Source organism: Anomalospiza imberbis, chromosome 6, assembly GCF_031753505.1.
Source record: "Anomalospiza imberbis isolate Cuckoo-Finch-1a 21T00152 chromosome 6, ASM3175350v1, whole genome shotgun sequence".
NCBI lineage: Eukaryota > Metazoa > Chordata > Aves > Passeriformes > Viduidae > Anomalospiza > Anomalospiza imberbis.
In genome coordinates, this window is record NC_089686.1 from 50,804,768 (window position 1) to 50,831,844 (window position 27,077).

A 27,077-nucleotide genomic window follows, 5' to 3' on the forward strand; every position below is an offset into this window, starting at 1 on the left:
AGTTAGCAGAGTTTGGAGTTAAGAGTTAGTAACAGTACAGAAGGACTGACATGTAGTGAGTCTGGTTGTTTTGCTATGAGTCCCTTACTTCTGTACATGTTTTCAACTGGGCTTGGGTAATTTACTTGTTAGCTACTCATTTCCTGTCAGTGTGAACTTGCTTGCAGAGAGAACAACTTGAATTTTGTATGTTTCTAATGTTTTTGTTTGTGGATTTTGTAATTGCTGCATTTCATGCTACAGAAGCTCTTGGGTTGCCATCTTTTTTCTTGTTTTTTGCATGGGGTAGCAAGGCCTGTTTGTGCTGTCCCTTCTGCACTCTGGAATCGGCCTCTGCAGGTCTGTGGCCTCCTGAAATAAAGTGAGAAATGGAGGGATTGCTTTGGAGAGGACTAAAAAGCAAGTAAGGGCAGCAAAGAGTGACATTTCAGGAGTACTGGCTCCCCTCCTGGAAAGTCTTATAGGACTTGTCAAGTTGAAAGACTATAAGCTAACCTAGTGTGGCTGATTATGGCATGTAAGTATCATTTGGCATGTTGAGATGATAAAAAGGATCTTGCTTGTAAGCTGGTCCTAGACTGTGGGGAAATCTAATACTTTCTGTGCTGTTTGTGGAATTTGTAGAAGTACTCTCTTTTCTGAGCTTGCTATATGCCTATGTTGGTCTAACATGGTTTTCAAAGGCAAAATATTTTAGTAATAAACAAACTAATTTACTTTTGTGGCAGTGGCTGTTCACAGTGTCTGTCCTGAAGAAGGTAGCTTACTTCACTTGGGATTTGTTACAAGTTAGTAATCATAAAATCAGAGGGAGAGATGGCAGCTGCTAGTAGAACCAGCTTGTCTGAAGTGGAAAAATACAACTAGCATGATCAAATTATTTTTCATCAGCCCTTGTCCTTCTTCCCTCTGATCATCCTTGTAGGTGGTTTAGACAATAAACCACCTTGTAGGTGGTTTACTAATGCCTTTCATGAGCTATATTCATCTGACATGCACCTCTGTTTTTCAGATAATAACGCTTCTCTTCTCAACTGATATTTGTAAAAGAATAATGTATAGAGAAGTCAGCCTGTATCTTCTGATGTAAATGAAGTAAAAATTATGTGGTCTGGCTGGCCTGTGCAGGCTGGCTTGTAAGTTTAGAAAACAAGTTTATTGGAGAATTTATGTAAATTCTTTGTAAGAATGATTGCACACAGGGCAGAAGGGAAATCACCTTGCTGGAAACCCCCGGAGCAAATCTTGACGATATGCTGTTACTGAACTGAAATATCTGAATTTGAGCCCTTAGTTTTTAAGTTCACACCTTCAATGCTCTAAAAATCCCAAAGCCTGCCGGTCTTCATGAGGTGGTGATGATAAACTGGTCAGTGTGAACATGCTGTAGGAGAAAAATAAGTTCTTTGTATATTTTGTGGTGTGCCTTCCTTATTTTCCCTTAGATCTTTAAAGCCTGCTAAAATACTAGATTGTTTTATTCAGAACAGGAGTAGCAGGAGAGGGAGAGAAGAATTTATTCTATTCTATTCAAGTGCAATTTGTTTGAAGAGTTGTTTTTGAAGGTTTGTGTGGACCTACCAAAGATTTAGCTCTCAGAAAATGGCGACAGAAAACTGGGCTCAAATCTGTTTAAAAAGGCACATAAAGTTACAGTTTTGCAAAGGATGAGAAAAGTAGTGTGTTTACCTGAGTGGAGCTGAGATGTATTGTGTGTAGTCTAATGGTGCTTCTGTCCACTTCAAGTTAGGAAGGAGCATTTCCCTAAAGCAAAGCATGTGAGGAGAGCAAGATCTCTCAGCCAGAAGTCTCTCCTTTCTGTTGATGGCTGGTATCTCCATTCTAGAGATACCATCTTGTCAGGATTTGTATACCTGCAGCAAATATGGTGTTCCAGAGTTTTTTAATATGAGGTAAAGAGCAAGGAAAGAGTGCAGGAAGTTTCTAGATCCAGTGGAGGTTTGCATGCTCTTGATGGTCTCATGTTCTGTGGATGCATTTAATAGTTTTCACAGAGTTTGCTGCTGTACTGTTGGAAGAGCATTTTGATGTTAAAGCCCTGTTTGCTGTACTAATCTGCTTGCCCAATTACTTAAGGAAAGCTGTGTTTACAGGCTTTAGATGACAGAACCAAGAGTGGAGAATGACTGTCTGAGGGTTGTGCTGTCACAGCAGGTGTGGCTGGGTCGGTATATGGAGCACTTGTGCTTCAAACAAGGAATTACAATACCCATTGTTTCATGAGAAAAGGTCACCACTGGAGAGCTCAGGTTCAGCCTGAGCATCCAGCTCTGGAAGGAAATCAGGCACTGTTTCCCTTCAGCAATTCATGCGCTTCTGAATGAGAAGTGTTTGCTCTTAATTTGATCTTTAAACTCTTCTTCCCCTTGGAGGAACTTCACTCACAAATGGGTAGAGAACTATTTTGGAACCTGCTCTACTGTACTGCTAAATAGGATATTGGAGAAGAAAATACTAAACAGATTTTCAGTGATCCTAAGGTCTATGTGACTCTAGAAAATGCTTGTAGCTCAAGCTGTGAATTCCTGAAGCAATGATGGGAAGGCTGTAGATGTGGTGTTTGATACAAATAATATTTTTTTATCTGTTACTTGGAATCAGCTTCACCATGGCAAGTGATGGTGCTTGTTGAGAAATTGCTCCAATCTTTCATTTGCCTTCTTTACTGCTACCATAAATGGCCATACTGTAAAAACATTAGTTGACTGTGTGTGGTGTTTGATTGTGTAGCACCTCAGCTGAATGTTTGCTTGCAGTTTCTTGATGTGGTTCATCACAGATGTGGCTTTTTGACATGTGAAAGTAGGTGTTTGCACATAAAACTAGTTTGTGGCATGAAGTAGATCTTAACATTAGAACAGGTCTCCCAACATGCATCTTGAGTGTGCTCTGTCTCTGGGTTTTAATGGAATGTGAATGGTCCCTTACAGGAGCTGTTTGGCTTTTTTGCTTTAGTTGTAAAAGCACGTGGTTTGGGGTTAATTATATTCTCACTGAGGTAGAACAATCCTTGCTTTTAAGATATACATGCTCTGAAAGTGCAAAACCCAGGATTAACATCTAACTGGGTGTGTCCTCCAACTCAAAATGTCATGTGAAATATTCATCTAACAATCACAGAATCAGGCTGGAAAAGACCTCTGAGATCAGGTCCAACCTTTGATCACCACCATATTACCTAGACCATGGCACAAAGTGCCTCATCCAATCTTTTCTTGAACATTCTTAACATTAACATCAGTGCCATAGATATTAATTGTTCGTTATCTCCACCTTTTTCTATTCCATGCAGTGTCTGTGATAATTCAAAGTGAAAAATAAACTCCCTCTGAGATTTCTACGTGTTTCCCTACCCTGTGAGTGGGGTGATGCTGACTGAGAGTGGTACTACACCCGCAGGTGCGTAGGCGAAGGGGAAGAAACACTGTGGTTGGTTTTAGTACAATCACATGTTTTGCTGGTAGATTTTTTTTAGATGGATATTGTTGCATGCTTAACTATGTAGACTGACTACTAAGGGCAAAATCATTTTTAATAAAATTTAAGGACATAAATGTGTTTCCATTTGACACTCTTTAGACATCTGAAGTTGCTGAGGCTGAAAATTCTGGCACTGCTTAAGAGGATTTTAATTGGGCTTACTGGGGCTTTAAGATCTCTTCCTTTTCCCTGTAGATCCACTAACAAGCTAATTTAGCAATTCAGTGCTTATAAGCAGTTCTGTGCTATGAAATGGTACTTATGTCAGGATCAGCAATGGTAAAACCATTCTGTAGTTTCTGGTTAGGGAAATTTGACTGTGTGGACATCTCCCTGTATGTCAGTTGTGACAATATTGGTCACATTGTGCTGTTAAAGTATTGACTAATTGGGAGGCTAATGCTACTCAAGCACTTGCCTCTGTCAAGCTCCCTAGTGAAAATTCCAGTTGTGAATGATTTGGCTTCGTGTCTGCCATGCTGCTGGGGTGGGCCTGTAGGTGCTACTTGCTTGGTGGAACAAAAGGGTGGTAATCCATGCATTTTCTGCCAGGAAATCATCCTCTGCCCAGACAGCATCTCCTCCTTGCTTGTTCTGTGATTCTGATGTTGATGGGACTTCATCCACACTGTAAAATAATTCAGGAAAAATAGATACTGCCCCGTTTGATACTCTTCAGCTGAATATAATTAAGTGTGGATTCTGAAGGAGGGGCACAGCCAATGTTAGGGTCGCACATAAGCTTTGTGTGTCACTCTGCAAATGTGCTGATTTAAAAGTGATGTCACTGAGTAACCTTGTGCTACTGAAGTGCAAGGTCTGGAGATACTGCAGGACAGCATGTTTGGGTTAACTTGTGGGATGCTGATGCAAAACATGGCATGGAGCCATAAATTCTGTCTTCCCAACAGTGAGTCTGGTGGTTTGGGTTAACTTGTTTTTATTTATATTTAGGATAAAACTTTCTCTTTTACCTCTTGTGTTTCTTTTAAGAACTTCAGCTGTCTGCCTGTGATGTAGAAGTTCCAGTAGACATGGCTTTGCTTCTGAAGAGTCAGAAATTAAGTGCTACACAGCCTGTTGTAAACAATCCTCATGTGCTGTACTGTGCCTCAGCCACTTGATGAGAAAACCAGGCTGAATTATGCTGATGTCAGATGGGAATGAGTAATAACCTTTGATCTTGAAATCTGCTGCTGCTGTAGTGAGAGAGACTATGGAGGCATTCTTCAAGGACATTAAGATTAAACTTCTCTGCGGGCACTGATTAGGCTGGAAAGGAAAGTGTTGTACTCCCCTGGTATCTGTGATGGAAAATACTCTGTATTGCTGCTTTTCAAAGTGGTTTGTCCGGCTGAAACTTTGTTTCAGTTACACCGGTCTGCATTGCAGGGCCATGTATTTGCACCCCGTGTATTTGATTTCTAAGTTTTGTTCTTCCAGAAACCTGGAATTTTGAGGATAGTGGTATTAATTTGAACAATTATTTCTGAACAGTAGTGTCCACATCTGTGAGACTAGCCTCTGTTTAATATGCTTGTGCTTTGTGACAGGCATCATGCCCCATCACGATCTCAGGTCAGCCTGCATCACTGAAATATCTGTGTTGGGTATCTCCCTGCTCACATGGGGTAGGATTTCCCCATCTTGCTCCAAAGGTGGAGTGACTTACCACATTGCTTTGCTAAGTTCAGTTTACAATGGCTAAGTCTGGGTTCTTTTTCTTCCCATCTGTCAGAATCAGATCTGTTGAATGCCGTGCCCAAGCAGTGGGACTAAACAAAGGCTTGTGTGCCAGGAAGGTCTGAACACTCTGTCCCCGGTGAGAAAAGGCTTACGCAGCCTGCCCCACCTTGGAAGAGATCCCCTTCCTTCCTTTCCACTCTCACAATCAGGTGCATTAACCTGACACCTTAGGTTAGAGCCACAATAAAAAATACCCTTAAGATTTTTGTTGTTTGGCTCTAAATCCCAAACTGAGGTTATGAGTGCTTCTCCTTGATGTGTCTGGGTTAAAAATCAGATGGTGAAATTTGAATCTCTTGAAAAACTTCACTTGGCAGAGGGGACATGAAGGTTAAGGAGCTTTTTGCTGGTTTGGGAGTGAGCGGTGCGAAGTGCTTTGTTCTGCCTCCTGGTCCCCTGGGAGCCCGTGTGCTGGCCTGGCTCGGAGCAGCCAAATCTCAAGTAGAGATCACATGGAAAAAACCACTTATTGACCAGTGCAAATTCTCCTTCTTTCTGAGGTTTTGCTGCTTAGTTGCAAACTTCTGAGAAATGGTTTCAGGTGGAGGAAGGCACATATTCATCTTAGAATACAGTGTGATTGATGACTGATGTGGATGTGCAAAAAAAGCCTGGGTACTCCTGCTACGGAGCTACTTTGCCTGCAGCATGGGACAAGTGAGCCTTGGGTTAATCAGCCTGGCTTTCATGCCCTGCCACTGTGGTATGTGAAGAACTTTGGAAATTGATGTGTTAGAAGTGTGTGTTTAATATGGTTTTGCTGTTGGGAGTTTTTAGCATGAATTTCTTGTTGATGGCTTGCCATTTGCAAGCTGTTCAGACACCCTTTTCTAAAGGAAAGTTACCCAGTGTGTGTTGTAGATGTCGGCAAACCCAATGGGAAGAATGATGATGTCTGACTTATTTCAGAAGGCTGAATGATATCTTTATTATAATCATGCTATGATACATTAATATACTATATAAAAGAGGATACTAAAAACTACATGCTACTCTCTCTCTCTGTCATATCTAACTCACTCACAACTCGTGACCCTGTTCGCCAGAGTCCAGACACAGGTGGATCTGACTGGCCTTCAGGCCCAAACAATCCACTGTGTTCCAACCAGGCATTCGCTCTAGGTAAACAATTCTCCAAACACATTGCACAAGAGAAAAACAAGGAGCAGAAATAGAAATTGTTTTTCTTTCACCTCTCTCTGTGCACCTTTATAAAAATCCTGAGAGAGAGAGAAATGTGCTTGCCACATATCACCGTTTTAGTATAAATTAAAAAAAAAAATAAAAATAAAAAAACCTGCATCTGCAAGTGTTCTGCAGGACCCTGCAAAAGAAAGCAAACACATCTCAAGAGGTCCCCTTATCAATTTGCTAGCTATCAATCAAAAGCCAAATCAAATACTGATGTGGAATGTTCAGAGATCCTTTACCTGCAAACCATCAAATCTCTAAAACGAATCTTACAATACAAAAACCCAAACAACAAGGAAAAGAATGCTCAAAGTTCAAAGTCCAAACAGCTGATTCTCAGGAGAAGGTGTCCATTGTCTGGAAACGTTTATCTTGACATCCTCAAAAGTCCTTCTCATTGCTGAAACAGAGAACTGCTGAATCCTGAAACAAAACAACTGAAGAAAGTCCAAATAACCATTAAAAAAACCCATAAAGAAAAACCAAATGTGACATCATATAATTTTCAAACACCAGAACACTGAATGTCATCCCAGAGACTTCAACAACCGATAAAACCAACTCTGGGCTGATCATCAACCATGCAAACATACCTTTCACGTGCAAAAACCCATCACCAAATAAAAAAGAAAAAAACCTGAAAAATCTCTGAAATGCCATGGCCAAAACTTTTAAATCGACCACTTTTTTCTTGTTCTCTTGTCTTGTCAACCACCTCTATTTAATTAATCTTAAATTTAACTTCAATGATTTTTTTTTCCCCCGAACTCTTGGGATCAGAATGCCCAGCAAGTAGCAGGCTTTAAGACCCTGCGCAGCTGGCGGCCCCGGTCCATGCGGGCGGAGCCAAGATCCCAAACCCGGCCGTGGGGGGCGCGGGGCCCTGCGGCCAGGGGGCTGGACCAATCGGCCCCAGCCCGGCCGGCGAGGCGGGGTCTTCATCTTCACAGCCCGCCCCTACCATGCGGCCAGCATCACGGCAATTCCTCCAGCATTTTGTTCATCCCGCACCTCAAACGAGAGCAGGACACAAGAACTGCCCCAGGGCTCAGCAGAGAAGGTGCTTTCCCCAGAGAAATGTTGATTCTCAGGACTTGCGCCACGGCTGGGCCGGCACGCAGCTCCCTGACCCCTGGCAGCAGCACCCCCACGCTCTCCGGGCACAAGACCAGCGGCAGCATTCCCAGAACTCATCCCCCCCGCCCCTCAAACGGGAGCGGGAGGGACGAGGGGCCTCGAGCTCCCGCGGGAATCCCCCACCCAAGCAAGAATTGGACCAAGAAAAACTCTGTTCCCCAGAAAGGCACTAAACTTCATAACTTCCACTTTCGCGGCAGCTGCAAAGAGCTGCTGAGGAGCGCCAGCACTAGGGAACAGGCCGGGAGGGGACCCCGGGCTGATTGGAGGCGGCGGGGTCCGCTCCAGCGCGGCCCCAGGCTGCTGCTTGCTCGCTGCTGTTGCTGGTGGCAGCGCCTGGGGACCCGGCGAAAGCCGCGGGAGGCGACGGGGCAGCCGGGACAGGCGGGGCCGGCGCGGGCGTCAGAGCTGATGTCGGCGGTGGAGCCGGCGCGGGGAGGTCCTCGGCCTCGGCTGCCGACGGCTCAATCGCCGGCTGCGGCGCCGGGGGGCTGGCTTCCAGCGCGGGAGGACCGGCTGCTGGTGCAGGGAGCGCGGCCGCCGCCGCGGGAGCGATGACGGGCGGTGCCGGAGGCGCCTCTGTCGCTGCAGGAGGCGCGGCCGCCGACTCCGAGGCACTGGCGGGCGCGGCGAGCGGGGCCGGCGCGGGCGGTGTCTCCGCCCCTGCCGAAGCCTGAAGTGGCTTCAGGCTGGCTCTCAGCGGCGGTGTGTCTCCCAGCTCCGAACGGGCAGGAGGAAGAGGAGGCACGGCTGCGGGCGGGCGGACCGGCGAGGGAGGCGGTGTCTCCGCGTCCGCCGGGGTCGGGAGCGGGCCCGCCCCCTCCGATGGGACGAGAGGGGGCTCACAAGCTGCAGGAGCAGGAGGTGGAGGAGGCAGTGAAAAAACCTCCCTCTGTGCAGAAGCAGAAGAAAACTTCTGAGCCACGGACAAAGGCTCTGCGCCCCCCCCTTTTCACGGGGCGCCACCTGCCGCACAGACTGGACTATCGAAAAAGGGGTCCATTTCTGGACTATCGGAAGAAGCTCGAAATAAATTCTCATGTATCGAAGCGCTCGGAGATCTCGCATGATGCTTTGCCTGATAGGAAATACAGGGATCTCCAAGCTTCTGGATTCAGGGAAAAACCCAGATCCCTGAAAAAAACACGAGTGTCTGCATATTCAAGAAACTCCAATAAATCATCCTCAGGGATATAAATTCCATAGACCTTAGCCAGATCTCTCCAGACGGCAAATATACGGCCATGTACACAATACAAACCAGTATCTATATCTTCAGACATTTCTTCCCAAAGTTAAAGTCCACCCCAGGTCAGGGCAGTATTATAATCAAAAATCAGTACCTTTTCAAAGGCAGGCAGAGGCGTCCGGTTACGGCAACTGCTCGGGGCTGCACCTGGTCCGGTAGAGAGGGTTCCTACGGCGTCTTACTTCCCCTATCCCTCGCAGGGACGTCGGACATGCCTTTTCAAGAGGGTTCACCTCCTTTCCCGTGTAAAATCACGGTTGTGGACCGATCCAGGTCCTGGTTCTTAATTCAACGTTCGGCGTCACCACTTGTTGTAGATATCAGTGAACCCAATGGGAAGAATGATGATGTCTGACTTATTTCAGAAGGCTGAATGATTTATTATAATCATGCTATGATACATTAATATACTATATTAAAGAGGATACTAAAAACTACATGCTACTCTCTCTATCATATCTAACTCACTCACAACTTGTGACCCTGTTCTCCAGAGTCCAAACACAGGTGGATCTGACTGGCCATTAGGCCCAAACAATCCACTGTGTTCCAACCAGGCATTCGCTCTAGGTAAACAATTCTCCAAACACATTGCACAAGAGAAAAACAAGGAGCAGAAATAGAAATTGTTTTTCTTTCACCTCTCTCTGTGCACCTTTATAAAAATCCTGAGAGAGAGAGAAATGTGCTTGCCACAAGTGTGGTTTTATTTTAATTAATTTTGCAGCACATTTTGCCATTATAATACATGCACCATGCAGCCTCTGATGTTTGCAGTCCTGAATGATTAACACACTTTGAAGGAGTCCATCATTTCATGGGTAGGCAACCAGTTATTTCATTATCATTTAAAATTGTCGTGCTCCAGGATAACTGTGTGTTTTACTGAGTTGGGTGAGGATCTGGGGGGAAGGCCAGTAACTATTAGCCTTGCTAATGAAAATAGATGGCTAAATAACACTTACACAGCTGTAATTTCAGCATTCCTGACACTTCTGGTTATGACACTTTCCAAACTTAAAGATAATAGAAATTGTCTGTAGTCTGCAAAATTAGTCTAGATAGTCTAGTCTAAGGCGAAAAGGCTGGAGTTGAATAAATATGTAATTTGGGTGAATAAAGCTGTTAGAGTTGTGCTCATCTTCTTGAAGCAATAGTTCTTATTAGATAGAAGTGCTATTTTATAGCTTTTTCCTAAATAATTAGTGGTTAATGATCAGTCAACAAATCTTTGAAAAATAAAGCACTCCAGACTTTGCTAATGAAACTGAGTGTTACTATGTTGGATATTGTCAAAGCTGATGTTCTAATATTCCATGGAATTTACTGGTAAGAGAAAAAACCCTACAGGACAGGAACTAATGCATTGCTATCAATGTCTACAATGACCTGGCTGTGTAAATAAAATGTGTTACTGGGTCTGAAAGAGTAATTTCAATGTTTTTGTTTCCCAGCAGGACAAGTGCTAAGATCAAAACTTCTGGAAGCTTTCATTCTTTGGGTTCAGTCCCTATTTAGCATTTACATATTTGAGCAAATTGTGTATTAATAAAGTAGTTGAATATATTGAAGTTAGGTCAAAAGGTGTCTCTTGGTGGTATTATGTGAACTTTATTAAGGTGCCTGGACATGTAAACGTGGTTTGCATGGCCAGTATTTATTTGGATGAGGGATTTTTATTATTTTTATGTGGCAATTCGAACTTCCTGATCTCTTGATCATCCTGAAGGCATCAGGGAATTACAGTGGAATGTCAGGACTGGAGATGATAAAACCTCCCTCTTTCATTAGGAAGTTGCTGTGGTTTAATTGTAGAATGAAATACTATCTTATAAATATTTAATCCTAGCTTGACTCATTCTAGAAAACTCTAGGCTCTGGGTTTAGTGGGCTAGTCAACCTGATTGTATCTTCATGTTAAACAAATGTTTTAAGAGGAAGAATGTGGGGAATTTACCTTCCTTAGGCTTTCTGCCTGACTCTTTCTGATGAATGGAGTCAGAATAAGAAAGGTGTTAACTTCAGAAAGTTTTGATCTTAGCTTGCTGTGGAGTCCCAGGGATCAAACATTTTCAGGTAGCTAAAATGTGAACTAGGGGTTAGAGATGCTGGAGTGCAGCTTTGTTCCACTGACTTGTTGGGCTAGAAAAACTTCTTACTTTAATTAATTTAATTACTGTAATTGTCTGGCTCCAAATGTCCATAACCTAAGCTAGACAATCTGAAAAGTCCAAGTTGATCAGAGTTATGAAGTGACTTCTTTCTTAATAGACTGGAAATGCCCTGAACATGGGTCTCCTTGGAGCCACTAAGCTGAAGGCTGTTGCTGACTGTGGTATAGTTAGATCTAAGTTACAGCAGTGAAGAGGGATTTTAATTGACTAAGTCTTTTCCAGTTACTGTGCTTAGTTTATAAACCAAATCTCTTAATTACACTGTCTTGAGGTGTTCTAATGATTTCATGTGTATGAGGAAAAAGTATTCTGTGACTTTTGCCTCCACAGGGGATTTTTGGAGCAACCTTACTTTTTCTTCTTACAGCTGTAGTCCCCATTATCTGATTATACAAAGTCCTAAAATCAGTCCTAAAATGTACTTTTAAAAAAAATGTCACTGCTTTCTGGAGAAAAAAACTTGAGTTCATTGTGAAGAGCTTGTGTGAGCTGCTAGTTTGAAAGCTATCTAAACATGATAACACTTTATGGATAAAAAGATGGTGCGTCATGAATGTTTTCAGCATTCCTTGAATTACAAGTGGTTAAGATGAGGAAGATGAAGTACCTGGTGTATTCATAGTTCCTGCACATATTAACTGTGAAACAAAAATGAAATGAAATTAAATCAAGACTCAACTAAGCTTGCAGTATAGAATATGCTTTACAGTCAGACACGTTTCAACTTGAGAAATAGCAGTGCTGCCTTCAAAGAGCTCTGTAGGTGCTTACTGGCATTAAAGAGCATTAACTGAAGGCATTACAAAGAAGTCTTCTCAGACAGTGAAAGTGCACCTTCTCTGATCTTCAGCAATGAAAACTGCACTACTAGGAAGTACTTGAGAGGCCAAAGTTCAGAGCACATATTGCCTAAACCAGGTGTCTGAGTGAGAATGTTTGGTGTGGTTTGAGTTTTGAGAATTATAAATTGGAGGGGAATGTTCACAGGCTGGTGAGCAGTTAATACCAAGTTGCTGTCCCATGGGGAGAGCTGTAAACTGGGGACTGAAAGGAGACCTAAGCACAGTGCAGATTCAGTTTGAGTTTAAAAGGTGGAAGCTGTTTTTTAAGGGAGTTAATATTTTAAAAGATGTTCACATGCACTGCAAAACATATATGAAAAGAAAACCCACTCTCATCAGTATTCACATGATGTTCATATAGCCAGCATCCATAATTTGAATCACAGAGTTCTTTAAATTGGAAAAAGCATTTAAGGTTTTCAAGTTGAGACTGTGCTGGAATCTGATGGTGTCTTTAAGTATGTTAGCAAAAGGGCATGTAACTTTTCAGAAAAATAGTTTTAATGATTATTCTTGAACTATTCATTCAATTATGAATATTCTGGAATATTACTCATTTTGAAGACATTTTCTTGAAACTGAAATAATTCAATTCTGTTATTTGAACATGCACTGAAAGGCTGTCTTAGTCAAAGTGGTGAAGACACTTTCTTTTCCCCAAGCAAATCTACTGTAGCTGGGATTATTTTTTTCCCCCACTGGATCTTGTAATTATCTCTTTAGCAGTTGCACTCTCCAGATTTCTACCTGTAAACCCAAGCTATTTTGCCAGCCATGCCTTAGGTGCCAGGGAGAAAAAAAGGGTGGGGTTGGAGAAGGTAAAGCTGCTTTTTTAAAAGTAGCAGTTAGGGGAAGGGCAAAAGTTAGCAGACAGTTTTTTAAGGCATGTTGAAATGTATAAGAGCTGATGGATGTTCCCTGTCAGTGCACAAAAGTTAACTTGATTTCAGTCTTTCATATCCCTGAGTGTTGGTCCACTACTTGACTATAAATTGATGAATAAATTGATGTTCCAGAACCAACCCAGCTTTTAAATCTGTCACACAAGTCAGTCCTGCTTAACTGGGGTTGAAATCTGAAATTTCCTAGCATGCCTAGCTGTCTGGAGAAATACCATTGGAAATGAGTGTGTTAATGGATACAAAATCCAAGTGTTCATTTTGTAAAGGCAAAAATTAAAGGTGCATAGAGAGATTTATGTGTTAACATTCAAATTGAAGACACTATACCTTCCATACCCCTTCCCCCTTGCCCCCCCATCCTAGCACATCTTTCCCCACACCTGTAGGGAATGCAGAACCAGTTTTGTTATTAGGTATTTTGGGTAGTGAGCAGAACAAAGCCCATGTAGAAGAAAGCCATGTTATATTTAGCTATGTGCCTTAAATATGCCCATGCGCTGAAGAGGGTTTTCTTAGGAGTTTTCTTTTTCTGATGTGCTCACTCAGTGATCAGTGTCCCATGGAGGGAGAGGGACAGAAGAGTCTGTGGATGTGTAATAGGACTCACACTTTTAGTGTTTCCAGGGTAAGCACAGCTTTTGACAATCCTTGCATTGCACAGAAAATTTAAGGAGAACTTACTTCTGCTTAACCAAGTCGGGTATCTATTTCTGTATCCTACTCTCTTCTGTCTTCGAGTTGTATGTTGGCAGGGGAATAATCTAATGGATGTATTCTGAGGCTGCCATGGCTTATAGAACAACTTCGCATTTCCCATTATTATTTTCTTCTTTAGTAGAACTGTTAGTGTTTGATTAAGCATGTACTTAATCACAGTTTGGTATTATATATATGTATGTTGCTATTTTTTCAGGAACAAATAAAAATTTTCAGCTGTTGTATGAATTTCCAAAGGGTTTAGCTTGTACATGTCTCATGTCATCTTTCCTTCGCTATAACTTCCTTCAGCTTATTCCTCTTCTGACTTAGTGACTTCATGAAATGAAGTGTTTCACATCACTGGGTAATGGCAGTAATTGAAGTTACAAATGACATCTGTTTCCCTGGACAGCCATAACAATGCTGACAGTACACATTAGGGCAGTGGAAAGTAGTGCAAATTGAGGGAAGCCTCATTGATTACTTGCAAGCACTGACTATCTTTTAATTTATATTTCTTGGAAGAAAGGAATGGGTGCACTTACTTGTTTGTATAATTAAAAGAAAGAACCTCTTAAAGATTTGTAGGAATATGGGATGATTGGATGATGACACACTTTTCTTTCTGTAGCATGAGGCAGTTTTCTAATCCTTGTTTCTTTAGTCTGGCCTTTATCAGGACAATTCTAGACCTTTGGTCTCCTATTCTCCCAACATTCAACACCAAAATATTTGCCCTCGTTCAGTAAAGTGTGACTGTTTATGCCAGCAAAGTGTGCTGAATGCAGTCCTGAACATTTATGTTTGGAGTGGTGCTGGGTTGCTGTGGGTACCTCCTGCAGTCCTTTTCTGGTACTGGTTTGGGCATTGCACCAAACCTTTGCAGAAGATGGCAAACCTGTCATCAACCCCAACAGCATCCACCTTTTGCTTTTCCAGCACCAACCAATTAAACCTGTCTGGAAATACTGGGTTCTAGTGAACCACCTGCTCCTGGGAAGAGGTGTGTGTTTGCTATTGGAACAAGCTTGTCAGAGGCTCTCTGATTAGTGGTGTGCTTTTAGTTTGTTTGGCGTTTTTCTGTGACACAAGTGCTCGGGGCTCTGAAAAATCCTAAATTTGTGTGTTTTGCTCTGTCTGTTCCTTTATTCTGGAATGCAGTCTGGGTTTATGTTTGCTTCTAGAAGTCACTTCGGGGTTTTTTTACAGCACGTTTTCCTTGTTTTCTAGCCAGCCAACTCATGTACTCTAAAAGAATGACTTCTCCTTTGTGCTGTGAAAGGAGGTTCTTTTAATCCCTTGAGGTGCTGGGGCCCTGAGCTGCTGCTTTGCCTGATTGCCCCTTCTGGTGAGCAGGTTAGCTCTGGACCAGGGCAGCACAGTGCTTGGGCAAGGTGACAGGTTACTGTCACCCATCTAGCGACTTGCCTGCAGTGACATAGAACCTGTCTGCTTCCTCCTCCAGAGAGAGGAACATAATTAGAACTCCTAGAAATGGTCTCTCACTTCCTTTGCAAGCTGGAGGAGGGCACAGTGTGTCACTGGGGTCACTTCAGTGCAGACTTGGCTGCTCTGCCACTCTCAGGTAGAAGAGTTATGGCACAGGCTATAAGATGTCATGGAAGGGAAACCAATGGAAGTTGCAAACTGAGTTATGCAGTCAGTCATTTAGATCTTAATTCATGGTCTGGGAAGGCTTTTATGGTGTAGTCAAGTACCTCAAAGAGAAAGGCATCCACTTTTGGCCCTACTAACTGGCCATGACACTGGAGCCCTCGTCTTAACCTGTGGCAATGACCTAGTCTGTGGCTTGGAATGAATGCTGGAAATAGTCATTTAAATGAAGAGAACTTGAAATGTCTGTCTTTCTGGGTTAAATATTTCTGATGTGATCAGTGTGGTGTGTGATAGGGCTGTAGGTGGTACTCTGCTGTATGTTGTATGCCCATGGTGAAGACCTGGCGGTGCAGGGGGTGAATTGGACTTCACATTGGTTGAGTGGGTCAAGAGTGTTCTTGGTGGAGTGCAGGGGAAATGAGGTAAAACCTAGAGAAGAGATGATAGTGTAAAAGGCAGGCAAAGGAGAAACTGCCAGAAGAAATACTCTGTCAAGGAGCACAGGAATCTTGGGATCTTACATTTCAGGTATTTGGGAATGTATTCAAGTCTAAAGTTGAAGCTTTGGTGTTGGTGGATGCTATACATATTTGTTTTAAATTCTATCATAAAAATTATAGCTAGGGAGGATTTTTGGGCTGTTTGCTATTCTCAAATTGCAGATGCTTATTTAAATCCAGAGCTGCTCTGTAACTGTAGCTGGAGGGTGGAAACCCTTCTATTTCCTTGCCTTTACTGGGTTTGAACCAAAAACTTAAAACGTGGAAAAAATGTAAATAAGCAACCAGTGGCTCTTTGAAACATTATGTGGATGTTTAGTAAATACAGATGGAGATTATAGAGACAGCAAGGATGAATATATATTTTGGCATGTACCTCTCCTTTAACTTACTCATAGTGGTGGTGTGCTCTCACTGTGCTGGGCTGCCTTTCATTGCATGGCCTTCAAGCTTGGTGTGAAGAGAAAGGGAAGAATGTTCTGCAGCCAGCCTCTGGACTGCAGCTTAGAGCAGCTTCCTGTCAACAACATCCTACTTCTCTCCCACCCTAAAACATAAAAGTGCAAAAGAAAGTTATCTCCTGACTTTTCATTTTGTGGACTGTTTATTACTTTATGAAGGGTAAATGTGAAAAGCAGCATAAGAGCCATGAATTGTCACTAAGGTTTTCCATCAAAGGTGCCTTTACTTTGTAATTTTTATTAATTTATGGAGTGGGACTCAAGCTTGTCAGCTAATGGAGGAGTTTCTTCATATGTATTAAAGGCAACAAATAAATGGAGGAAGAGGATAAACTTAAGAGCAATTCTCATATCTTCTCCTTACCAAAAGACTTGAGTGATTGATACAATGACTTAGGGATTGCTATTGCCTAAAACAAAGACTGCTAGAGCAGTAGTCTGTATAGTGTCATTGTTTCCATGCACTGCAAGTAGAAACTCCTGTTAAAGTCAGGAGATCATTTGAAATGCATTTTAAGATGATGAGTGTGTATATATGAGAGATTTTAGTGGTGAGTTGCCCATCTATTAGTGATGCAGGTAGTGTGGGATCAGGGATTTTTGTTATTTTGGTTTTTTTTCCCCTTTGCAAAAGACCTTGGCAGTGAGCTTTCCCATCTCTGGGCTTGATTGCCTCAGCAGTCTTAGAAAGAGCAAACCTAGAAAATCTGTTGCATGATATTCCGGGTAAATCGCATGGTTGATGAGACTACTGGGCTCAAATTCTCATTTACATTCCAGGAGATGGGTGGAAAGAGCTTTGATTTTGCTCGTGATTAAGGGAGTGTGTAACAGGAGAGAGTGTTGAAGTTACTACCTCCTGAGAAGAAATTTAACTGCTTCTAATTATTTCCTGCAGGCAGTGGCCAGCTGCAGTGGAGCCAGCTGAATGAGTCATGGCTCTTTGGATTTGTCAAGAGAAACTCAACGGCTCCTAGAGGAGCAGATCTGACACCCTGGGCTGTATTGGGCCACCCTAGAGAGCTGTGCCGTGTGCTCTGTGCCAGCTCTCATCCCAGGCTCCTGCTGTACTTCCTGGGACTGCTGTAGCCTGGCAGAGTGGCTGCTCTGAGGTGTTAGGGCTTGCACAGACAGCTTTCATCAAACAGACAGCACTAGACAGCCCTGGGTATTCCAGCACTCTGGGATGTGCTTCCTCCTCTCATTTGTCTAGACTGGGCATCAATTTGAAACCAGTAGGTTGTCAGTGGTTTGTGTCTGCTGGAACTGGGTTCCTGTTAGGTTTTTTAGCAGTTCTGCCACAAACTCTTTGACCTCTACAAAGTTATTTATTCTGGTGTAGGGTCTTGTGCTTGCTGGGTGAGCAGGCACCTTGCCCAGACAGTATTCAGGAGCAAAGGGATGGCCTCATGGAACACTTCAGCATATCTGCCAGGCCTTAATTCTTGAAACACTGTCTGAACAGCAGCAGGAAGGTCCATTTATGCCTAAATTGATAAATACTGTGTCTACTACATCTGTTTTTTGTAAATCAACCCTGACTGAATAAGGCCTGCGAGCTGTAGTTGTTGTGTGTCCTGCAGCACATAGTCCCAGTGCAGTCTGGGAAGACTCCTTCAAAACCAGCAGCTGTTTCAGCTGTTTCTGTTCCAGGCCTTGCCCAGTGCCTGGAGGTAAACCACAGCACTAATTGCCTTGCAAACCTTTCCTGTAGTGGCTGTGACAGCAGATTTGGCAGTACAGCTCCATGGGAGGGAAGAAAATACTTGTAAGAGCAATTGTTACATAGGGGACCTGTGGCATCTGCTCATTCTGAATTTGACATGTGGCTGATGCTGGATTAGGATGACTTAATCCTGTTTCCCTTTTTGAGGGAGGAACCACGTTCCATGTCTCTGTACCTAGTCTTGCACTCTTGCTTTGTGTATAGTTGGGGTTTTTTAATTAAAAAAAAAAAAAATAAGAAGGGTGGAGTGTTATAAACGCCAATCACTTGTTTCAAAAATTTAGAAAGTTTAATAAAAGTAAAATAGTTATAAAAAAAAAATACAAATGTAGTAATAAAGGTTACACAATTAGAGTTAGGACAATTAATGCGACAATAACAGCAAAGAGTTACAGCCCGGGCTGGGTACCCCTCCCTGGACAAAAGTAAGCCAGGAAAAGGGGGGACCCTGTTAAAAGAAATTTTACTCCTTAAAAAGGGTAATCTGTTGCATATACAAAACACTTTATGAATATGCATATATTTTATTTAAAACAAGAAATCCATCTGGTACGTGTCAAAAATTTTCTATAATCCCCAGGTGCCTTCCAATCTAAGTCCAGCTTGAAAAAGTTCGTTTCCGTTGATAAGGAAAACCATAAACTCCTCTCCTTTGGAAAATTTATGGGTTTCTGTAATTGTTATCTCTGTGCAAAGAATTTTTTTATTATCTTCTCCTTTTCTTGAGCTAATTAAAAGAATACACACATAATTTCTATTTTAACTGCTAAAGCTTACAAAACTACATTTACTATATTATTAAAATGTTAATACAACATAACTTTCCAACCTAGCATAATACATATAGTAAATATCTGCGTAGAGCCATATAATATGCATTTTTCACATGGAGGGAATCACAGAAATGCCCTGCAGATTACAGAACATACTGTAGTTGTTGGCCCTTGGACAGCTAATGAGGAAAATAAGAATCCATCTGAGATCATTATGGCTTGCTTTTTCTGAACTCTCCTAGTGAAAAATACCGCCCTTGCTGGATACAAACTTGCTGCTGTAGGTGTTCTACAAACACTGATTCATGAGAGCAAAATAAATTGATTCCAAATTCTCCCTTTTATTTAAAAGCTGCTATCCTTTACCATTTTGTAGATATAAAGGTTCAAACAGTAACTTTGAATTCTGCAGGATGGAGGAATAAAAGCTGAAGCTGGAGAGGGATAGGGAGTAATTTCAGAGTGCAGGCTCTATCTTCCATGGTTTAGTCACCTAATGCTTTTTTATAAATATCACTTTCTATTTCCTTAATGAAATATAGGACTTAAATTCCCTTCCTTGTGATCACCCCTTTAAAGTCAGATTCTGTAAGTGATATTATTTATATACTTGTATGTTCACAGTTTGTTAAAGGCCTCAGAAGAATTGAGACCTTATTTAGAGTTTATGTAAATCATGTAAATTCATTCCTCAAAGTTTCTTCTTAAACTCCTGGATAGCACATGTTGAGTCATGAATACAGGCAAAATAAAAGAGAACAGTTTTGAAGACTGAATTTTTTCCTCTTTAAATCTTAAAGGGAAGCAAGGTAAAGGGATGAGTTGTAGTTGAAGGAGCTTCTTGTTCTGAGGTGAGTGTTCTGCTGTCTATAGATGGGCGCTTTGGCTGTGTGTTGCATTTAGGATCCCATGCCTGTTGGTTTACTGGAGTTTTTTTAGTGGTAGAGGGCTTGTTAGGGTTTTTTTGTTTGTTTTTGTTTTTGTTTTTTTTTTGGTGGCTGTGGCTGCTGTGTAGGTGTATCCTGAGAGGACACCGATGTCTGCTTAAAATGCAGAGGAGCAGCTCAGGGTCTCTGCTCTGGGGGCAGCAGTTTTTCAGTGTGGTGCCAGATCTAAATAACAGATCAACAGCAACCTGTACAAACTCGTCCTGCAGCCAACTTGCATGATGGCTGTGGTATATGAGCACAGGTCATATATGTGCAGGTCATATATGTGGTCATATGACCACAGGTGGTCGAGTGTGCCACAGCTGGTGATGTGCTTCTTCCAGGAAGGGAGCTGCAGCTCAGTCCATGATCTCTGCTGGGGAACCCCTGTCCATGCTGCTGAACCAGGAGCCTGGCATGGACATGTCCAAGTGGTGGGGTCAGCTGGGTGCAGTCAGGACAGTGTCCTGCAGGCTGTCCTCATGTGCAGCTCCTAACCTGAGCTGGACAAGGGCAAATACAGCCACATAACTTGCCTGCAAAGAACAGAGTTAACTGTGTTCTGCACTGACAGTGGTGTGTCTGGAGAAGGTTAGTGGACTAGTGCTGTGATTTCAGTTCTTTTCCCCCCCCCCCCCCCCCCTTTTTTTTTTTTTTGTTTTGTTTTTCCAATGGTGACATCTGTTAACTTGATTTTGGTAAGTTTAGAGGAGCAGTGTGTTGTCTTGTTGGTATCTTTGTGTCATGGGGAAGGTGCTTCACCAAAGCCCCCTTCTTTTTTTTTTTTTTTCTTCCTAGGAGAAGAAAAAAACCATTCCTAATTCCTTACTGGTTTACAGGACTGAATAATGTACACAGGTGGTAGACCTGCAGTTCTGCACAAATTGTGCACTGAGTGCCTGCTGGGAGCATAGATGGGAAGGAATTTGATCAGGGTTCCGATTTCTTCAGTTTTAGGTGAAGTTAACTTTACTATGGCTGCATGCAAGCTAAAACTAAACTTGTCTTCTGATGGTGTTGTTAACCCACTATTCAGTACCAGGTCACGCAGTCTCTAGAGAAATGTACCAGAATGTGCTCTGCTCCACAGTCTGGGTGATAAGCAACAGCCTGGCAGTGTCTGGTGGAGCCTTGTGCTTAGGCCATGGGTGGCACAGGCATTTCATGGTTTATTCTGCTTTCAGGGGTTGTCTGTCTGGAGGATGCGAGTGCTTAAAGTAATTAAAACCAGGAGAGACATCCTGGCAACAAGGATGTTCCAACAAACTTCTTTCAGCTAACAAACTAAGTGCTACTTGTGCTGTGTGGAGCTGTTGCTAGAACTAGCTAGAACTAGCTAAAACTGCTAGGGAATTTTAGAAACAGCTGAGAAAGTACTGGTACTTCCTAGAAACTTCTGGCTCTGGGATGGGGAGAGGAAGTCCTGTAGACTTGAGAATTTCAAGGAACTTCTAAACCCTACCAGATGTTCAGAGAAATTAGAAGAGACCTTAGAAGTCCCTAGAAACTGAAAGTTTCAAGGGATTTCTGAGAAATCCTAGGCATTGCCAGTAATGTCTAGAAAATGCTAGAAAGGCTGTGGGAATCCAGTTAACTCAGTGACTCTGCTGGTAATCTCTACAATTTATGAGCATTTTCTAGGAATAGGAAAACCATTACTGCTTATCTCTGGATGAAGAACCAAATGGTTGTACATGGATAAACACATTCACCTTCCTTATGCTGTCAAGTGTCCAGTTTTAGCATCTCCCTCGGTGAGTGTCCTGTGTGTGCTTGTCTAAGACACAAACTTGTTTTCTTGTCTGCAGTCCTACTTTGTTACGGATTACGACCCAACCATTGAGGACTCCTACACCAAGCAATGTGTGATAGACGAGAGAGCCGCGCGCTTGGACAGTAAGTAGCTCACCCACAGTGCCCACAAAACTGGGATTGGGAATTGGTGTTATTCCCAGGAACTACCTGGGTGACATGGTGGCATGAAAAACACACCTCTGTGTTGCCTCTCCCAAGTGCAATAGAAATGCTTTGCTTTAAAAATTTCAATTTTTGCACATTGGTGATTTCTTTAAGAATAAACCAACAACCCTCATCCCCATGTATCTCTGAGCATTTTCCATCTGTTTCAGATGGTCAGGAATTAGCAGAAGTCCTCAAGTGTTTTGTTGTTTAGTTTCTTTGGTAGGTCTTGAATTGTTCAATCAGTGCAAGAACTTGTTTGGAGTATTAGAGAAATATCCAGTAGTATCTACAAAAAGTGGAATCTGCTTGGTGATGATGCACAGGAGAGACTTTCACAATATCTTATCAGGAATAATTTTTTTTTTCAGTCTATCAGATCACGAAATGTAGTAATTCATATTTTTGCTTATGTTCAGTTCTGGATACAGCAGGACAAGAAGAATTTGGAGCCATGCGTGAGCAGTACATGAGGACAGGGGAGGGCTTTCTGCTTGTTTTCTCAGTCACAGATAGAGGAAGGTAAGCCTGAGGTCACGTTATTAAAACAAACAAGTTTTAATTATTCTTAAATTGCACATGATCCTTAACTGAAATATTCTCAAACAAAACATTAAATATGTGTTCACTCTTAGGTGCAAGGTGTGATGCTCTTTCAGCACTGAAGAAGACCAATTTTGAACCAATCACTTTTTGAAAGTCTCTTTTTGTTTCAATAGATGACTTGAAAGTATACGCAAAAAAATGACAGCTCTATTCAAGAATGTTATTACAGTCCAGAATACCATTTTCCTGGGAGTGTCTGGTATTCAGTCAGTTCTTAGCAATATCCCTTTGCCATGTGCAGCATCAAGTAGCTGGCTCTGGGTTTCTGAGTGGGTTTAGAGTATGTGCCTGCACTCTTTTGCAGGCAGAGGTCCCTCTGCTTACTCCCGTGCATTGACTGAATGGCTGCAGAATGCAGATGAAACATCTTAGAAGCTCATGGAGAGCTGTGCTTAGTGACATACATCCCTTCTAGTTCACCTTTGCATAAGGTGTCTGGCTACCTAGTTCTTTTTAATGTGACTTTTTTTACTGGTGATCATCTTGCTTTTAAATTTTAGCTGGCAAACTAGATGTAAATGCCTTCAGGCTGTATGTCTGGAAGGCTACAAGGCGTATGTGATTGTCTGCAAATGTCTGTGCTGAAGGTCCTTATGTAGTGATGTAGCTTTAACAGTGTTTACTTGAAAGCAGTGATTTCTTTATTCATTCTCCAAAAATCCTTGCTTAGGCCAGAATTAGCTTGTTTAGCATACATCCTGGAAGAAGTTTTCTGCTCTGCTCAGCTTTCCTTAAGCACTGCTGGAATATTCTTTATGCTTGGACAGCATCAGTACCTGGTATAACTTGGTAACTGCAAAGCTTTCTGATATTTAGCCCTGCCATTTTTCTGTGCTTGACAAAACAAAACTTTCCAGCTTTGATAGCTTCCCCCAGAATTCTTAGAAGTAGCTCTGGAGGTGGCCAGCTGAAATATTGATCACCAGGGTCTCTATACTGTAGTTTGAATATTCTAGATGGAGTAGAACTCCAGAGTCAGTATTCGTAGAATGGACCATGGTTGCTTGATTCTCTGCAGCACATTGGCTGTGGGTCCCTATGGATTGAGACACAGTCAGTGTTTTGCTCACCCTGCAGCCCCACCTCAGCCCAGTGCAGAGGACACTGCTTACTTGGGGATTTTTTTTGAGTGTTGAATGGTTCTCTAACTGGTCATGCTGTGACTCTGGAGTGCCTGCAGCTGTCTGTGCTTGTGTGTCATTGCAGGGCAAGTCCCTCTTGGTGACTCATAATTTCTGAATTTTTCAGAACCCAAGAATCTGTGAATTAGTGCACTGATGTTCTACTTGTGTTCTTTCACAGCTTTGAAGAAATCTATAAGTTTCAGCGACAGATTCTTAGAGTGAAAGATCGTGATGAGTTTCCAATGATTCTTGTTGGTAATAAAGCAGATCTGGACCATCAAAGACAGGTAATTCATTTGCTCTTAGTTACTGCTCACATTCTTCCAGAAAATGCAGTTTTTCCCCCAAAACTATACTTCCTTCCAGAATGGGAACAAACAAATGAAAATCATAAGTCATATCATACAAACTAATTCCAAAGCAAGAAACTCCACTCAGTTTCTGTACTTGAAGAACCTTAGGAGTGTGATGGCATTCCAGCACATCTTCTGTCTGACTCAGTGGGGTTATGTTGAGACCAAGTCTATTCACAGAGCTGAGAGCTTTCTGTCATGTCTTGATTACTCAGGCATGAACGTGTCTGGTTCCTCAGTTCTGTTACTCACCACTGCGCTGTGCCAGCAGAGTGCATTCCAACACTAACTCCAACCATTCTTAGTCTTCAGTGCTCTTGCTTTTACCTTTCACTGCTGTTATGTATAAATTAGTAGTTATTCACTTCTTTCTCTTTGGCCACTCATCTTCTGCATAACTGACTTAAAGCTTTAAAAGTTGGAACTACAGCAACACAGTTTGTTATATTTATGTTCCTTAAAGTTTTGAAACCAGTAGTTTTCAACCTCACCTCTAGTCACAAGACTACTTAAAATATTTATTTTAAAATGATTTAAAGGACTTTCAAATATGTTTTTCTTAGTTGCTGTTGATTTTTAATGAATCCAACTAATTTGAGCTGAAATGAAAATAACCTTACTATAGCAACAGGAAAGGAACAGATGTCAAACTTGTATTTTCTTCAGCAACTAATTTGAGAAGCTTAATATTTTCTCTTGAGGCAGTAAGATGACACCAGAAGCTTGGTGGTAACGCATGATTTTCTGGGAATAAAGTAAATTGCTAAAATTGGTGGAATTGTTCTAAGAGTTTCACAAGAAAAAAAAACATGGCTTAAAGAGCTCAGTGAGTTAGTTTATGCAACATTGAATTACAATTACAGTACAAAAAAAAGTTCCTGTTGAATATGGTCCCTTGACTGTCACAGCCTCTTCATCCCAGAAGCTGTGTAGAAAGATCATGACTAAATTAAAAGCTATGCTGAAAGATGCTGCATTGAAAGAATTTTCACAGAAGTAGCTCACAAATTCCTCTAAAGTAACTTTGAGTACTCACACATTCACAGAACAGCCTGTCCCTGAGACAGGGGCCATTTCATTTCATTCCCTTTCATTCTTCAGTTCCATCAGAATTCCTAGATTTAACCTTGCAGGTCCTGGAACATCGGTACTTCATCTCCTGCACAAAAGTTAGCATTGAAATTATGGAGATGAAATTGAACTATTCTGCTAATTGTAATTGCTGAAGGACAAACTCCCCTCTGGGGGGGAGGGAAATAACATTTGGGAGGGAATAACATCAATGTTCCCTCCCAAATAATATTTGGTAGGGAAATAACACCATGGCTGTCAGCCCCAGCTCTCAGGATACCTGCAATTGTAGTTGGTAATCCTGGACATCCATTTCTAGAAACAGCTGTGAATTTTGCTCTCTCTCCTCCACCCTCCTCTTGTTATTACACTGCCTCTGTTTCTCCCTTGAAGGCAGAGAGGTGCCTGTCACCTGTTCTCCTGGTCCCTCTGCCCTGTTCCAAGCTGCTTTTTCAGGTGGAGATGGGCTGGAACACATTCAAGCTCAAAGCAGCTTTTTCTAAATTGCCTAACTTTGCCATTTTGCTGCTTATATCAATATATGTCTCCAAAATTTCCTTTTGGTTTTTTTATGGCAATATTAATTGCCTTGATTGATTAGATGCTGATGGGCATAACCTTTTGGTGCTCTCATTCACCATTTATATACCAATTGGTGGGCTTCATAAGCTGGGGCTTAGGCAGATGTAGCTGAGAAAACTTTTCTGGGTTTGCTTCAACAGCTGCTGCATGTTCTGAACTCTTCCCTGCCCCATCACATGTGTGTTTCACTTAGCCTTCAGTCAGTGTGAAGGAATGGGATTATGGGATGCTGAGCTGACATAATGGGATCCCACAAGGGAGAGGCTCCCCTCCCACTTGACTTCACATTCCCATTCTTCCCCAGATCTCACTTGAAGCACTTTTGGAGTTGAATCATCTCTCTGGGTGGGAAGGAGCAGGAATGGCTTCGTGGGACCTGTGTGAGCCAAATCAGCTTGCAGAAAGATTTGAGTGCCAGTGCTGGAAGCATGGGAAGGGGTGAGACTGTGGCTTGGAGCAGAGCAGGGAGGAGTTGGGCTGGGGGAGCAAGTGAGACGTTGCCCTTTGGCAGTAGCAAGCAGTGAGATGTTATCAGCTGGGCATTACACATGGGGGTTGAGGTTGTTTCTGCTCCACCGCGTGAGCTCTCAGTACAGCCATCCACTCACTGAAGGGGACCAGCTTGTTCATCTGGCTGAAAACTTGTCAACTAGTCCAGCCACCAGCTAAACCAACTAGTCCAAAAGTGAGGAAAAACTTCAGTCTGGCAAACAAGGTCATCCTGCTCTGGCTGCAGGTTTCTTGGCAGGCAGCTGCCATAGGAGCGGTGGGCTCAAAGGGGAGAGTGCTCCCTCACCTTGGCTGGGAGTGCTGGGTGAGTGGGAAGTGTGGGGCATCCCCAGGCTGTAACTTGTGGCCAGAAGCATAATAAGGGCAAGTCTTCTGCATTTTTACACTTTGCCTGCTGTTGTGTCAGGCCTCATTGAGCACCACCAAAAGCCTGCTAGGCCACGCTTATCTTTTACTTATCTGGTTCTTTTTATCTTAACTTGTTTAATCCCAATTGTACATTTTTCAGCTTCAGAATTAATGTAACACTTTTAGAGAGTCAGGAAGCTGGGTGTCAGTTTTTAGAGTAAAACCGCTTGTACCTGCTTTTTCCAAAAGGCAGGAGGCAAACCAATGAAACACATGCAATCTCTGAAAGACTTTAGCTAAATAAGGTAATTTAGTATGTCTTTGGATCAGCAAATGACACTCAATAAACCTTCCCAGAACCCAAAAGAGTTAAACATGTGGAAGAGTTCTGGTTGTCTCAAGGGTCTGGCCACACCTTTATCCAAGTAAATATGTGTTGAGGTTGAACAGAGTACAGAGTGCTATCTTTGTGACACCATAAATCTGGAGGCTAATGATGCATAACTAATCATCCTCATGTGGTGGCAACTGTTTTCTCAGGAAATACATGAACTGGGTTGTACAGCAGAAGTGCACAAACAATTGATGAATTGTTGGGGCTCACCAAAGGTGTGGTGTAAATTAGTGGGGCTTTATATACCAGAGACCATCTCACAAGGGGTTTTGGGAGGGACGTGAAGGAGTAAGTTTGAATTAGCAATTTGTCATGGTAATAACTGTATAGATAAATAGTTAAGCAGCTTTCTTGTGACTTTTGTCTCTCAATCTCCACAGGTTACATTGACAAAGAAAAGTGAGTCTTTATTAGAGGACAAGCAAGCATTAATCTTTAGAATGTATGATAAGAAATGAAGCTGCCAGTGTTTCCAAATACCCCAGTCACAAATTGCTGACTCTGAAACCAGAATTGAAGCACCATCTCTCATTGCTTTTTCCTAAAGTAAAGCTGTGTAGCATTCTTTCTGTTAAATGGGTTAATTCCTTAGAACTCAACACTGGATATTTCTACTGTAAGATAATTCTGTAGAGCACCAGATGTTTTAATAATAACCACTAGTGATGGAGGAGTAGACTTGT

The 27,077-nt window shown here is 42.3% G+C and overlaps 1 protein-coding gene across 2 annotated transcripts in view; it reads left to right on the forward strand.

Moving 5' to 3' along the window:
- RRAS2 (RAS related 2) overlaps positions 1-27,077 on the forward strand; it is a 46,264-nt gene that overhangs the window by 13,511 nt on the left and 5,676 nt on the right. For both annotated transcript variants that reach the window (XM_068194128.1, XM_068194127.1), the window contains exons 2-4: positions 21,256-21,343; positions 21,826-21,928; positions 23,315-23,423. In XM_068194128.1, the coding sequence (XP_068050229.1) occupies positions 21,256-21,343; positions 21,826-21,928; positions 23,315-23,423 (300 nt within the window). The remainder of the gene's footprint in view (positions 1-21,255; positions 21,344-21,825; positions 21,929-23,314; positions 23,424-27,077) is intronic.